The sequence below is a fragment of the Colias eurytheme genome, chromosome 7 (assembly GCF_061535395.1).
Source record: "Colias eurytheme isolate Ceu_HAF_F1 chromosome 7, ilColEury1 Martin Lab GWU primary, whole genome shotgun sequence".
NCBI lineage: Eukaryota > Metazoa > Arthropoda > Insecta > Lepidoptera > Pieridae > Colias > Colias eurytheme.
The window spans coordinates 79,121-96,358 of NC_142986.1; the positions used below are offsets into that span (position 1 = coordinate 79,121).

Sequence of the window (17,238 nt, forward strand, 5' to 3'; positions counted from 1 at the left end):
GCTCGACATTTTAGGTAGACAATTCCTCGAATTCGTTCCTATTTTATATCTATATACGCGTATCCTTATTAAAAAAAACCGCTCACACTTCTCACTTATAAAACACAACATCGAGGTTCACTATGACAGATCGGGTGTTCATATTCGTAAACGATAATCGAAACATATATTGCGATCCAATTTCGGGGGTTTCGTATTTCGCTAGCGCAAAAAATCGATCAACGGCACAATTCGTCGTCACAAATAATCTATCGAACGAAACGGACTCACGATCAATATTTAGAGGGACGAATCGTCGAAAAAGAAAGGGACATCGAAAACTTAAAACGTAAAGCATAAACGAAAGGGGTCCAGCGAGCGGGCGCGCGTGGCGGCGGTGGCGGGCGGTGGCCGGCAGTGGCGGGCGGTGGCCGGCAGTGGCGGGCGATGGCTAGTGGCGGCGGTCGGCCAGCGCCGAGTGGTGCGACAGGTGCGACAGCGCCGAGTGCGCGGACGAGCAGATGTCCTGGTAGGAGAACTGCGGGAACTGGTCCACCTGGCGCGCGGCCACCGCGTCGTGCTCGGGCGGCGTCAGCTCCACCGACTCGCCCGTGAACTCCGAGTCGAAGTAGCGCGTGTCCGTGTCGGACTCGACCTGCGGCTTGAAGGGCGGCGGGATCTTCTTGGCCAGCAGGTCGGCCCAGTTGATGGCGCTGAAGAAGGGGTGCGCCATGATGTCGGCGGCGTCCCTGGGCCCGGCGCCGAGCCGCCGCGCGGGCTCCTTGGTGAGCAGCGCGGCGAGCAGCGCGCGGCACGCGGCCGACACGGCGCGCGGGAACCGCACCTCCTCCTCCAGGATCAGCGCGAACAGCACGTCGTGGTCGCGGTTGTAGAACGGCAGGCGCCCGCACGCCATCTCGTACAGCACCACGCCCGTGCCCCACCTGCGGCACATAAGTGTTACTGCGGCACGTGCGGCATATACAATCCTATACGCGAACGAACCGATATTCGACCTATTTCACGTGAATTCGACTTAGATTTACGAAACATTTTGGGAGGCCTGTATGTCTAGTTGTTATGAATTACTTTTTATTTAGATTTTATAGCATTAAAATGCTTTATAAATATTCGAGCTAAATAATAATTTTGATTAATTCAAATTGTACTCGAGCCACGTGTTTGAGTGGTGTCAATAATGTCAGAACTATCCTATTGCCAGTGACCAGTCGCAGTCAGTAGTGTCGCGGTCGGTGTTGTGTATAATTGTTTGAGTGGTGTCAGTTGTGCGTTTGTCGCTATACTCATCACAAAATAAAAGGCCTGTTATGAAAGTTCGTTCCCGTGAATTTCCCTTTTTTTACCGATCGAAATGCAAATTAAACTACATATTATATTTTCATTGATGGGTGCACTTGGCTTAGTACTGTGCATTAATTTTTTATACTACCCTCAAAATTATAAATACATAATTGGTTAGGGGAAAAAAAGATCAAGATATTAAATTTTTAAAATCAACTGTCAATTTCGGCTCACGAATTGTCGGTTTTTTATTAAGTAGGTAAACCACCTTATTTTACCAAAAATTTAAAATAAAAGAAAATTAACCTTTGCCACATTGTATCATTTCAAAATACCGACAATGTCAAAGTTTCAATTAAATTTTCTTATCCCCAATGCACTTCGCACGCGCGCAATGAGCAATTCATAATTTGCTCCGAAATTCAATGAAAACTCATATACAATATAATATACATATGTAATACGCCTAAATGACGCCTAGCATAAAACAATGTCGAATTCGAGTAAACTTTTTAATTTACAATACAATATAATTTCATCCTTCTTCCTATCGGAATAAGGTCGTACCTTTTATTTTGACATTACAATCTAAATTGGATGGATTATAAACAGTGCGGTGTCGTTCTTGAGCGACATGTAGTTGTCTCGCTTGCACGCGTGGCCCACGTGTCACTTGTAAGGTAAGATCACCTACTTGCTCTCAGTTGTGCACAGAAAAATATTCGAGTCGGTTGTCAACTGTCAAAGCCTTTTTTTCATATTAATTCATTAATTAGGACGTGTTTGTTGTTCGGTATTAGAGTGCAAAAATGATAGCAGACGAAAATATAATATCAGCAATGGAGGCATTTCATACCATCGGTAAGTCTTATTTTTATTTATTTTACATTTAATATTTTATGTTATAACTTCGCTTGTAATTTGTCAAAATTGTATACAAATATCTAGTCAAAATGAACCTTAATCCGTAAGAAATTAGTACTATTATAGATTGAACAGCAAACAAGAATTTCTGGAATATTACTGCAATAAACAAACGAATGTCGCTTTAGGGCCGATTTTTCAATGCCCAGATAAACAGCTAGATAGACTTTATTCTTCAGTTAACAAAATATTCAATTTTTCAATAGACGAATAGGCCTTATCTATCGAATAACTACCTTATATTTTGAGGAATAAATCTATTTGCCGCTCCAACGGCCAGATAGCGCGCTATTCGACGGTTAGGCGTTTGAGTTGACAACTGACGCGTCAAAAAAATCTTTCCTTCAGAAAGATGAAAGATCGGCGTTTTAAATTAGAATATAAGTGATCTGTACAATTTTTGAATTTTATTAATAATTTAAAGTATAATGTCATACAGTTTAATATAATTTATCAATTTCAATGATAAACGTTTGACTCGACTGTTTGCGGGCGCGCGTGAAAATATAGAAGATTTGATTTGATGTTCACGTTTTTTTATAAGTTTTATAACGAACATAATTACACAGTACCTATACCTTCCTACCTAATTCAAGAAAAGGGTACCCAGCAAACACTTCGAAAAATTTGGGCTTGTCCTGTCCTTACACCCTAGGCACGCCACTGGCTACAGTGAATATCGAGTGCCGAGTCGTACGGTTTAGTTACGTCGTCAAGACAAATGTCGGCCTTTTATTATGTGATAACAATGTGTGTGTGTGTGTGCGTATGTGTGTCTGTGTGTGCGTGTGTGTGCGTGTGTGTGTGTGTGTGTGCTGTGCGCGTGTGTGCGGCTCACCAGTCGACGGCGGGCCCGTAGTCGGTGTCCTCCAGCACCTCGGGCGCGAGGTACTCCGGCGTGCCGCAGAACGTCTTCGTGGTGCGCCCGTACGTTATGTTCACCTGCGCACGCACATCATTACAGTTTTAACTCGTGTTTGTTTCATTTTTATATAATACGATTTGTTATAATACTAATGTCAATAATGTACAAAATAAGTGATCACTCATAAGTGATAAGGCCGCCATCGAGTAAGTTTTGTTTGTATTTTTTGTATTTTGGCAGCACAATAAAGAGTTTAAATAAATAAAATAAGCACAACAGGCATTCAATCTTTCACTTCGCAACTTTCATAACACGATACGATTACGATTTTTTTAACATGATACAGTAGTAGGTACATATTATAGAAACATCGATAAGGAAAGATCCATCAGCGTGGCGGCACCTTGCAGAGGCCGAAGTCGGCGATCTTGATGTGGCCGTCCTTGTCGAGCAGCAGGTTCTCCAGCTTGAGGTCGCGGTAGATGATGCCCTCGGCGTGCAGGTAGCCCAGCGCCGACACGATCTCGGCGCCGTAGAAGCGCGTGCGCTCCTCGCTGAAGGAGCGCTCGTGCGACAGGTGGAAGAACAGCTCGCCGCCGTTGGCGTACTCCATCACGAAGCACACGCGGTCGGCCGTCTGGAACGAGTAGCGCAGCGCCTGCGCGCGCGAGCGTTACGTGTGGGAAATAGAGCGATCGCATAGCACCAGTGACGACTTTTCCGTTAAATACCTCTGTTCTACGATTAGTGCAATTATGAATCAAATTCAAACGAGCCCTAATTCATGAAATAATATAAAAGTATAGTAATTAGTATTCAAAAATAAAATTGAATGTAAGCATGAACCGTGAGGAAGGGGTGCTTGGTCTTCTTGAGCACGTGGTTCTCGGTGATGGTGTTCGCCACCTCGTCCTTCTGGATGATGAGGTGCTTCTTGAGGATCTTAATGGCGTACAGTTTGCCCGTGCCCTTCTCGCGGCTCAGCACCACCTTGCCGAACGTGCCCTTGCCCAGCACCTTCACGAATTCAAACTTCTCCAGTGTCTAGAACATTCGTGTTAATATTTTAATGATAATTAATAGAAATGTTTAATTCTTCATAATTATTTATAATTAAAAAAAAATCTATTCATTGACGAGTATTACTGTAAACTTATTATTATTGCTTATTCCATAGCATCACTAATGTTGCTATAAATATCATAAGATATAAATTTAATAATATGCAAGCTGTTGAAAGACATATTGTGTTTTATTTTATTTGTGTAAGAACATAACAGTCATACATGATTTCAAATAAAAAAGTTCTAAAATTCACTACGACCACACAACATGTTCTATTATTAAAAAAAGAAAAACAGCATATAAAAAAAAACAAGCCTCCCGCAAATGAACTAACTAATCTTAATCTTAAAATAATAAATAAAACCCACATTTCATTACAGGCTTAGAAAACTAAATAATTTAAATTATACATAGGTTACACATTAGCTACATAAAATGATATTTCTTAATTGATTACTATAACTATTTCAAGAACATTGGAAAATATAGATGTCTAATAATTTATCATTATGTATAAAATTTAGCTGCTCTTTTTAAAAAGGCATTCTTGGCGTAATTTGTATTACAGGGAGTGACTTCAAATGTGTATCTGCAACGTGAGGAAATGTGTTGTTATAGTTGTGGCTTGTGGGTGAAGTTTAGATGAATTGTGCTGGTCCGTGTAAGTAGTTGGTGTCAATGGATATCAGTGTTGCAACGCGTAGCTTGTGGTGTAATATGGCGGGTGTGTGGTGTGTGCACTCACGATGCGGCGCGGGTCGCGGAAGCTGGTGCCGAGCTGCGCGATGTCGCGGTCGTCGCCGTCGGGCGGGCCGGCCGGGCCCGCGCCCGCGCTGCCGCCGCTCAGCTGCGACGACACGTAGCGGATCGCCGCCACCCACTCCTCGCTGCAACCACACCACGATATCACTACTATATAGCCCACGAGTTCATTCTATTTGGAAAACGAAACGTGCTAAGAACATTTTACCAGGATTGAAAACTTATTTTAAACTAGCGGTCCGGCCCGGCTTCGCACGTGGTACATATTTATGTTTTCTCTACATAAGAACCATCCTCGTACTTCAAGGAATATAATAAAAAAAAGAATTATCGAAATCGGTCCACCGGTTCACACGTGATGCCGTGACAACGCGAAACGGGTTTCATTTTTATATACATATATAGATAAGTATTCAAGTTTATGTTATTTCGTATAAAAATACGATACAACAAGAGTAATACAAGATGTATTTTAAAATGTACATATTATTAATGCAGTTAAAATATTTAATTGTATTTATTTGTATTTTTTCTGTTTGTTTTGTGTGGTGCTGAATAAATATTCCTTTTTTCTTTCTTTATTACTTAATCAATATTCAAAATGTTATCTTTTACAAGTGATCTCACAGTTTTCACTTTTATATTGTACTTATCAAATTATCACAACAATTGATGATATTTAATGGAAATATGTACATTCACAAAAAATTCAATATTATTCATTTAAGGCCCTTCGCTCAAGGAGCTACTCAAAAAGAACTAGTCACAAACTCAAATTACTAACGAGTTGCCTGAGCGTCACAGCCCATACATGTTCTATGGAGATTCGCACACGACGCGACTAGTTACTAGTGAGTAACGCGTTAGCAACAAATCACGCGCGACGCGTCGTGCCGGTCTCCATGCTACTGGTTTCCCGAGTTTCTTTGTTTTTTATGATAAAAATGAACGAGCAAACATTGACAAGTGACTGAAACCTTATAGGCTTATAACTTGAGTAGCGTTGTATGCGAGATACAATTTGTAACTGGTTTGTAATCGTAATTACTGATTAGTTCAGTCATTTTTGAGTAGCTCCATGAGCGAAGGGCCTAAGGCCCTTCGCTCATGGAGCTACTCAAAAAGAACTAGACACAAACTCAAATTACTAACGAGTTGCCTGAGCGTCACAGCCCATACATGTTCTATGGAGATTCGCACACGACGCGACTAGTTACTAGTGAGTAACGCGTTAGCAACAAATCACGCGCGACGCGTCGTGCCGGTCTCCATGCTACTGGTTTCCCGAGTTTCTTTGTTTTTTATGATAAAAATGAACGAGCAAACATTGACAAGTGACTGAAACCTTATAGGCTTATAACTTGAGTAGCGTTGTATGCGAGATACAATTTGTAACTGGTTTGTAATCGTAATTACTGATTAGTTCAGTCATTTTTGAGTAGCTCCATGAGCGAAGGGCCTAAATTACAAAACTGTCAACATCGATTGAAATATGTTTCAGAAGCTGAACACCACTATCACTAACAAATGTTTGTAATAGTATATGAATTTATTAGTTTAATTTTTTGTTATCTGTCACACAAAAGTCACTGAACAGATTTTGATGATACTTGGCAGTGATGTAGCCTTCGTACCAAAATATAGGAAGAATTTCCATCCCTCACATGTCATTTTGGCTTATATGACTTTTGCCCATTTGTTCACCATCTGCGGCTAAAACCGTGTGGCACAGCTAGTACACACTATAAAGCTACAATATTGTATATTATTATTTTATGACACAACTGAGCCCAACTCGAATAATGGCCACATCAAAACTTTTTATTATTATTTCATAAATACCTACCAATTATAATCAAGATGATTCACCATCAATGCTTACCTAAATAACAAAGACTTTTAATTAAGAATGACTGAATTCACTCGTTATTGCTGTCTTATCTTGAAGTTGTAAGAACTCTTATGACACTTTTTATCTAACTTATTTCTGGAAGTAAAGGCCAAAATGCATCAAGGAATTTTTATATGAATCATATTTTTTATATTTTGTTTGCTGACTTGTTTCTTTTTATAATTATTTATAGACGCATTGGACCGAGTTAATCCATTGAAACAATTGAAAATTTGATTAATTAATGAAAATATTTAACATAACTCTCAATGTGAGCTTATGTAGACAGAAATATAAAAATGTTTCTACAAATATTATCTTCTAGCGGCCCGCTAGAATATTATCATATTGGCTTGTACTGGGCCGCGGCGGCCCAGCTTTGCTTGTGGTACATATAGCACTCAGATCCGATGGTAAAATAATTTGTAATAAAATTGGTTCAGTAGTTAGTACCTGAGATAAGATGATTAAACAAATTTTTCAGTTTTTTTATGAAACATAATATTGACATGATTTTAAAAGAGCAACTACCAAGTTTCTTGCCTTCCGAATTAGTGGTAAATGGTAAAACTATGTTATGACTTATGACAATTCAAAAGTGCTTCTAGTGCTTTTTTAAGGGGGGAATGATGTAGCGACGACAAGCCAATTTATGAGTTATCGAATTTCAAGTGTATCGCTAAGAAAGTTCACACGGTAACTCGTATATAAACAGTTCGTGCGCTATGCACAGACAGTCACGGGCTTGTCGGGACGCGGGTGGGTCGCATTAGGTTGAATATTAATTACATACGGATAAATATATGTAGTTAACGAAATATAACCTTTGCGTAGTTATTCATCTTTTATTACACCCGCATATAACAAGCCCCTACATTGGTGACCCCCGACGAAAAGTGAACATTATTATATAGTGAATTGCATAGATATCGTTTGTTTAAAATTTAATTCAAAATGAATCCGGCAGTTCCAATTAGAGCGGACGAGAGTGAAAATGCTCTCGCGCAGATCACTGTGTCGAGTAAAATTCCAGACTTCTGGAAAGAATCACCACGACTTTGGTTCGCGCAGTTTGAAGCAGTGGTGGCGAATCAGAAGCTGGCGGACGAATCGAAATATAACCTGGTGGTAGCGAAATTAAGTCGCGAACACGATGAGCAGGTTATTGACATTGTATTGGCACCACCCGATACAAAGAAGTACGAAGCATTGAAAAACCGGTTGCTCGTAGTCTATGAAGAATCGGAAGTGCGTCAGGTCCAGAAATTATTGAAAGAACTTGAGTTGGACGAACAGAAGCCTTCTCAACTTTTACGGCGTATGCGAGATCTGGCTCGAAATAAATTCTCGGAGGAAACATTGACGATGCTGTGGATGGGACATTTACCCGCAGCCGTGCAAGCAGTCCTCACTGTTAGCGAATTAAAGGATACAGAGAAATTAGCTAACATGGCAGATAAAATTATAGAAACGACACGTTTCGCGGAGATACAGGAGGTATCGAGTGCCAGGGATAAAATATCCACAATACAACCTACGCTAGTTGAACAGATTACACAGTTAACGCAGCGGATGAACCAGCTGGAATCTGCAGGCTCGAGAGGCAGATCGTTTAGTGTTCGAAGGTATGGGAAACGCACGCATCGCTCTGCATCGCGAAGTCGCGATCGAGCAGGACGTTCAAAACAAAAAAATCCCAATTGGTTATGTTTTTTTCATTACCGATATAAGCATAACGCCAGCAAGTGCATTCAACCTTGTGCGTGGCAGAAGCAGCAGGAGAGCCAACAAAAAACTAAATACGGTGCAGACAGAGGCGGATGTCTGTTCCACCGTAAATAAACGCCTGTGTATAAGAGATAGAAAAAGTAATATTAAGTTTTTAGTGGACACCGGCGCTAATGTTTCAGCGATTCATGCATCATACTGTTTTTCAGGACCTAGACGCGGACAGTAAAGATAATATTTTTTGTTATATTGATGATGTCATAATAGCTTCATCAAATGAAAACGAACATCGTAGACATTTAGAATCATTATTTAAACAATTTAATAAGTACAATATTACAATTAATTTAGCGAAATGTACATTTGGGAAGAAGGAAATCGACTTTGTCGGTTATCATGTTACGTCAGATGGTATTCGCCCGCTTGATGATAAAGTAAAAGCTATTAATGAATTTCCTAGGCCCGAAAACATTGAACAATTACGACGATTTTTAGGTATGGTAAACTTTTATAGAGCGCATTTACCTAACGCAGTTTCATCACAATCGATTCTCAATAGTTTTATTCATGGCTCTAAAAAGAAAGACAAAACACCCATTGTGATTTGTGTGGACGTCAATCGCCGAACAAGCATTTGAACAATGTAAGTCGAGCTTGTGTAATGCGATTACGTTGTCGCACCCTATGGCCGATGCATCGCTCGCACTTATGACGGACGCATCGGATACTCATGTAGGTGCAGTTTTACAACAACGTGTAAATAATGAATGGTTGCCTTTAGGTTATTTTTCTAAGAATCTATCAAATACTGAACGCAAGTATAGTACGTACGATAGGGAGTTAATAGCAATTTACTTAGCTATTCGTCATTTTCGAAATATGGTCGAAGGACGACAGTTAACGGTGTACACGGATCACAAACCGTTAATTTATGCATTTTCTAAAGTAAATAGCGAGAAAGAGTTACCCAGACGTACACGACACTTGATATTCATTTAGTGAGTTCACAACGGATTTGAGACACGTAAGTGGGCAAGATAATGTCGTTGCGGATTCGTTATCACGAGTCGCAACAATAAGTTGTCCCACTGTAATAGATTACGCGGAACTTTCTAAAGATCAACAACAAGATTCTTATATGTTACAATTATCTAATTTGAAAGACGCTAATAATAGGTTAAAGAAAATTATGTTACCTGAAAGTGGTACATTTATTTATTGTAATAATTTAGATAATGATAAAATTAGACCCTACTTGACTGATAAATTTCGACGTATTGCTTTTGATAGTGTACATAATTTATGTCATCCCGGAATAAGGACTACACGCAAATTGATTCAAAATCGTTTTTATTGGCCAAATATGATTCGTCACGTTGGCCAATGGGCTAAAACATGCATTGAATGTCAAAGATCGAAGGTTAATCGACATACAATGTCAGGTTTAGGATCGTTTCCGCAGTGCGATAAGTTTGAACATATTCATGTTGATTTAATTGGACCTTTACCCACTTCACCCGAAGGTTTTAGGTATTGCCTAACCATAGTTGATAGGGGGACGCGATGGCCGGAATGTTTTCCTACGAAAGATATAACTGCTGAGACGATTTCGCGTGTAATATATGAAGGATGGATCTCTCGCTTTGGTTGTCCGAAAAAGCTAACAAGCGATCAAGGACGCCAATTCGAAAGTCAATTATTTGCTACACTAATGAAGTTATTAGGTACCATTAATAAGTTGCGTACGACACCTTACCACCCACAGAGTAACGGGGCGGTAGAGCGTTGGCATAGGTCGCTTAAAGCGGCATTAACGGCTCGTTTATGCAATATATCATCATCTTGGGTTACGTGATTACCAACTGTGTTGCTAGGACTTAGAACAGCAGTAAGAAGTGATACCGGCATAAGCGCAGCAGAAATTACGTACGGAACAACTTTACGATTACCAGGTGATTATTACGATAAATAGTAGTTAGTAGTTAGTATCGAGTTTAGAAATAGATAGCAGTCTTGAGTATGTGAGTAAATTACGAGATACTATTAGGAAATATCAGTCAGTAGCTATTAGGCAGAATGAAAGACGGAACATATTATTCACCCCGATTTAGAAAAGTGCGATTATGTTTTTGTAAGAAACGACGCAGTACGTAAGCCTTTACAACCAACATACGACGGTCCTTATCGTGTGTTGAGTCGAGAGGAAAAGATATTTTACATTCAAATGACTGGCAGGAAAGTAAGAATATCTGTAGACCGTCTAAAACCTGCATATTATTTGAATGATGATAGTGATACGACATCTGGGGCAGATACTGAGGTTCCATTACAAATTCCAAGTAGCGAATTGCCTAATACACATACCACGCGTAGTGCAAGAGCTATACGATTACCAGTACGATTTAGGTAATAGTATTGTATTTGTAATTGTTTCAACTATTTTAAATTTATTAGAATTACGATGATTATAAGTATTCATAAGACTTCATAGAAATGTATAATAAATACCTACTTAGTAATCAACACATCGTATTTAATAAATAATAGCACTTATGAAATTTGAAACGAGTTCATTATTCATTGTTTATTGTTTAACGTCTTAAGTATGGTATTTCATATTTATGTTTGTGTTAAGTTTTTATTGAAATGTTTACTACTTAGAAATTTAAGTACTTTTGATTTATGGCTTATGAGTGTATAGTAATAGCCTTTGTAATATTAAACGATACAAGTGTAAAGAACGTATTGAGATTTGAAATGTTGATGTTACTAAGTGTTAATTGACGTGTAACAAAATATCGCACGCCATTAGAAGACCCAACCGAGTTTTTGTAATAACATAAATACTTTAACAAAATTAGGTGTTAACTGTTAACCACTTGTATACGATACGTATTGATTGATTTATATTGTGAAATTTTTTTATACTTTTGTAGCCTTATATAGCGACACTTTATACACCCATCTGTTTATTGTTTAGTTTAATTGTAAGTTTTTTTACTTGTATACCCTTTTTATGAGTTATCGAATTTCAAGTGTAGCGCTAAGAAAGTTCACACGGTAACTCGTATAAGTATAAACAGTTCGTGCGCTATGCACAGACAGTCACGGGCTTGTCGGGACGCGGGTGGGTCGCATAGGTCGAATATTAATTACATACGAATAAATATATGTAGTTAACGAAATACATATAACCTTTGCGTAGTTATTCATCTTTTATTACACCCGCATATAACAAGCCCCTACAAGTCTATTTGAATAAATAAATGTTTGAGTTTTAAATAAACATAGTTATAGAAGTATGGATTATTAAAATAATAATTGTTTTTTGTTTGTCTAGATCACAGTCTAGATTGATATTTTCAACATCACTATGTTGAAAATAAAGAAAATAATAAATCACAATTTACTGATAGGATATTGATAGGACCTAGGTGTTCACTTAATATTATGTACTTTAATTATAAATTACTAATTTAATTTTACGGTAAACAGATGAACACGAGGAATCACATAATCATACGCTCATAAACATTCCTATAACTTCTGTTAGGTACTTCATTTTTTTGTTTAATTTCTTATTGACAAAACTGTAACAAATTTTAATTTCCTGGTTTAATGCAAATGTAATAAGAGGTGAATAATCACAGAAATTTTAATTAATCAATCCATCAGAGGCCACATCAAGGCTATACTTTACCTGTGTAGTATAGAATTATTATAATTTACTTATACAAATGTTTACATAACAGAAATAGCAAATGATTTAACCCCTTGAGCCCCAAGCAGCCCGATCGGTCCCAGACACAATAGAAATTATTGTGTCTGTGGTTCCAGGGCCTGAGTTTTTAAAAATTCCCATTATCTTCTTTATATATAAAAATGAATCCCAAAATGTGTTGGTAAGCGCATAACTTGAGAACGGCTGAACCGATTTCGATAAGTCTTTTTTTATTATATTCCTTGAAGTACGAGGATGGTTTTTATGTAGAGAAAACGTAAATATGTACCACGGGCGAAGCCGGGGCGGACCGCTAGTAAAATATAAAATAAATATTTCTATTACTTACTCAATAAAGGTGAAAGCGGATTTGAGATAATGAACTCATTACAGAACAATCATATCTCTAAAAAGATTCTGTATGTATCACTACATAGTATAAAACAAAGTTGCATTCTCTGTCCCTATTTCCCTATGTCCCTATGTCCCTATGTCCCTTTGTACGCTTAAATCTTTGAAACTACACAACGGATTTTGAAGCGGTTTTTTTTAATAGATAGAGTGATTCAAGAGGAAGGTTTATATGTATAATAAAATCCATTAAATAGTGGAGAAGTACTGTTATTTTTGAGGTTTCTAATGTGATGTCGTAAATAATTACATTTTTTCCGCTTACATTGCAAACGCAGGCTGAACCCTACGAGTTTTATCAAAATAATGTACTGAGTATTGTACACATTGAAAAGGTCTACAGAAAAGTCCGCGATGGCATATGTCTATCTCTTATGGATTACCCACAATAACTTTTTTTTGTCATTTACTTTTTACGTCAAATAATGGCTAATTTTCGAAGCGATTTAAACCAATACAGCATTAATTCATAACCAATTAAATACCTTGAATACATTGTTCATTTAATATAGATCTATATGGCCCTTTACACCGTATGATTTAAGTGAATATTTTCGAAGATATTACAGATTTAAAAATTGCGGGACGTACCGTTTGCAGCGGTCCCGGCCGGCCGGGCCGCTATGTTTTTATATACAACGTTAAAAGTTTTTCTGTAGTGTATTTAGTATCAGCATTGCACCCGTGCGAAGCCGGGGCGGGTCGCTAGTATGTAAATATTTACCCTTGTTATGATGAAATAATAGCAAAGTAAAATTATGAAATCCTTCGTAGAATGCCATAATAGAGTAAACAATACATACAAGTGTGCATAAAAAGTGTTCAGCTGAATCAGCCACATGAGTGTGCAGGCTCACTGTAAACAAACAAACTGTGGACTTTGGACTCTACACTGTTTTTACTGCTTTTCCACTTACTATTGTGACATACAACATTATTATGGCATGAAATACATTAAAACAAATGTTTATAATTAATTACCTGCAACATTAATTTAATTCACAGATATTATATTGAAAGTTAAATTTATAATTTGTTTTGATGCAATTAAATGAACAGCCTATTTGCAACAAATTAACTAAACGATAGAAACAATAAATCTAACTGGGGGTTTATCAGCATGGTGAAGTGTACGTACCGTTCCTGCTCGGAGTCGACGGCGAAGTTCCGTTCGATGTCCGTGGTCCACTGCAGACCGCGGATGGTGAACACGTTGGGGCGAGGTTTGTCCACGGCCATGATCTGGCAGTCGCGGACGGTAAACTTGTTGAGGGGGTCACGGTAGTTGTTTCGTTCGGGCTGCGACTTGAAGCCCACCAGGTCGCCATTGTCGAAAAGGATGAAGTAACGATCGCGCCAGTTCCGTATGTGCTCGCCGCGTTTGAGCAGCCAGCCCTCCTTGACAATATTGCCGGGCGCCGCCTCCGCCATAGCCAGCTGCCTCGAGGCCTACCCGTGCTCTTGCGAGCTGTTTGATAACAAATTTCCACTCGTCGACGTACCACCACGTTTATGTTTTTACACTTCCCACGTGCGTTTCACCTATGCTGAATCACACCATCGATGTTAATACTGAGCATTTTTAAAGATAAAAGTGCAAAATAACACTGATTAATAATATTTAATATTTTTTCCGCCTAGAAAACGACACGATTTAGCGACGTAGCCTCGCGGTATCGGTGTGGTATCGGTAATAAACTGTAAACAAATAATAATACGATTAAAAACACAGATAACTAATAACTATATATGTCAGAGTCAGAGATTGCTGTGCATACCTACATAAAGAATTAATGTTATTTAGGCCTATAATTAAAGTTTCACAAAGGGGCGCTCTACCACTGATGCTGGAATAGCTCTTTTGTCACATATTTAAAAAGCATGGGAAAATTCAAAGAATGTTTTGGGGATATTCTGCGACCTTTCTAAGGCTTTTGACTGTGTAGAACATACCACTCTATTACGGAAACTAAATTTTTATGGTATTAAAGGTTTATCTCAGGACCTCATAGCTTCATATCTTCATAACAGGGTACAAACCGTTGTTGTTAATGGAGAGAAATCTCGCGGTGCGCCGATTAACATAGGTGTTCCGCAGGGATCTATCTTAGGACCGTTTTTGTTCTTAGTATATATTAATGACCTAGCTTATTTGCAGGATATGTGTGAAATAGTACTGTTTGCAGATGATACCTCATTAATATTTAATGTGGATAGACATGACACAAATATTTACGAAGTAAACTCTGCTCTTTTACGCATATATCCAATTGGTTCACTGCTAATAATTTATTATTAAATGCAAAAAAAAACAAATTGTGTAGAATTTATCCTTCCAAAATATGTAAAAAAAGTGAAAAGGGATATTATTTTAAACGGGGAGGTATTATACCCTGTGGATTCTACTGTTTTTCTTGGTTTGACACTAGATGAGAAGCTACAATCGGGGGCCCATGTTGCCACCACCGCTGCTAAGCTTAGTTCAGCTGCATATGCAGTTCGAAGAATAAGGCATCTCACCGATGAAGACACGGCTAGATTGGTTTATTTTAGCTACTTTCATAGCATTATGTCCTATGGAATTCTGCTATGGGGCAGGGCTGCCGATATAGAAACTATAATATTTATATTACAGAAAAGAGCCATACGCTCTATATATATATAGGATTCTACGTCTAACCGTTGATTCGAACACAAGTGCGTTTCGTTATTAAAATACCCTCATTAAGATGGTCTTCAAAAAGTGCTTCAAGTGTAATAAAATTATAACACGAAAGTCGCCGGGTTTAGAGTGTAGCAGGTGTGAAAAAACAGTTCATGCCCAAACTGAATGTGCTAACCTTACAAATAAACAAATACAAGCTCTTCGTGCAACGGCGGGGCTGGAATGGAGCTGTGATGAATGCCAAAATCACACACCACGACGATCTTCATTCTTTGTTCCCTGCGAAGAAGATGACAATCAAAATGCTCTAGCCGCTTCGGACATTCAAAGTAGCTCTGGAAACGTTGCGGTCGATATGAAGAAGCTGATACACGATATAAGTGCTCAAATGGAGAAACTTCTTAAGAAAGAAATGGAGCCCCTTCAACACACGCTTACATTTATATCCGATGAACTATCCGATACCGTAGAAAAGCTTACCGAAAATGCGAATAAAATCAAAGCCTTGGAAAAGAAGAACGAATATCTGACAAATCAAAATAAAGGACTTGAACTAAGAGTCAAGGCCATGGAACAACGTCTAAATGATATGGACCAAAACAAATTGTGTAACTCGTTGGAAATATCTGGAGTACCCGTCTGTCGTGAATATTCTGACAAGAATCTTATAGAATTTATAGGAGATAAAATTAAAGCAAATAAGGATTGCATCAAAGCAATCCGTAGACTCCCCAGTCGTCAACAGCGGCCGAGTGTCATTCTAGTAGAATTAAGATCTCAAAATGACCGTGATACTTGGATTTCGGCAGGAAGGGACTCTATGTTAAAAGTGAGTGACCTAAATATCCGTGGTGAAACCGATAATCCCGAGAACCCTATCTACTTCCGAGAAGCTTTAACCCTCCAGACCAAAACTATCTTATTTAATGCTAAGCAACGTCTACGCGAATCCTACAAATATATCTGGTGCAAAGAAGGACGTGTCCTGGCACGTAAGTCTGATAACTGTAAAGTCTCTGTCATTAGATGTGTAAATGATATCGACAAGTTGCTAAATGGTATAAACTAATATCTAATGATTTAAATTGTGAAGCTATTCTAACGGTATATGTGTAAAAAAATGTTCTATTCTCATCTTGATAAATCACGCTATATTAAAGAGGTAACTGAATTGTTTAACTGTACAGATTTAAATGATTACCTTAAAAACTTACCTTCTGGCAAATTACAATTGCTTTGCATACATGTAAACATCCGTTCAATGCTTAAGAACTTTCCTAAGCTACTGCAAATTATCTCATGTACAAAACATGCCCTCGACATTGTTGTGGTTACGGAAGCTAACATTAGCGAGGATTTATGTCATTTATTTAGCGTACCGGGATATACAATGCACACACAGCTTAGAAAAAACAAAAAGGGCGGTGGAATAATATTATATGTAAAAAATAATTTAAAATTCACACGTTTCGATTGTAAATATAACTCTTTTGAAAATATATGTGGTAAATTAAAAGACAATGGGCAATGCTTTTCCTTGTGTGCACTGTATAGACCGCCGTCAAATAGTAAAACGTTATTCATCACAGAATTAAACAATTTGCTGACCGATTTAAGCAATACGGGTTCTACTAATTCACTGTTTTTACTAGGAGACATGAATATAGATTTAAAAACCACAACAACGCAAAAAAGCTGCTATGTAAATTTGCTAGCTGGGTATGGGTTGATGTGTGGAATATCAGATTATACGCGTATTGAAAAGAGACAAAAATTAATAACAAAGTCCTGTATCGACCACATTTTTATACGAACTTACACATCTGACCCATACACAGCCGCTATTGATACTGTGCTTGCCGATCACCGCGTCGTCGTATTCGCTTGCATCACAACACACACAGCACGCCATAATATACAGCGTG

General features: G+C 38.3%; 2 protein-coding genes across 2 annotated transcripts; one reads left to right on the forward strand and one right to left on the reverse strand.

Annotated features, from left to right (window-relative positions):
* Positions 1 to 286: 286 nt before the first annotated feature.
* On the reverse strand, positions 287 to 14,323 carry LOC149906836 (RAC serine/threonine-protein kinase-like). The gene is made up of 6 exons (XM_090103881.1): positions 13,787 to 14,323; positions 4,881 to 5,022; positions 3,917 to 4,114; positions 3,474 to 3,728; positions 3,044 to 3,147; positions 287 to 923 (listed from the first exon to the last, which is right to left on the reverse strand). The coding sequence occupies exons 1-6, from the start codon at positions 14,077 to 14,079 to the stop codon at positions 431 to 433; spliced, it is 1,485 nt and encodes a 494-aa protein (XP_089960007.1). The 5' UTR covers positions 14,080 to 14,323; the 3' UTR covers positions 287 to 430.
* On the forward strand, positions 7,356 to 9,121 carry LOC149906837 (uncharacterized). Its single transcript, XM_090103805.1, has one exon. It carries the CDS (start codon positions 7,743 to 7,745, stop codon positions 8,628 to 8,630), a length of 888 nt encoding a protein of 295 aa, XP_089959931.1. The 5' UTR covers positions 7,356 to 7,742; the 3' UTR covers positions 8,631 to 9,121.
* Positions 14,324 to 17,238: the final 2,915 nt, after the last annotated feature.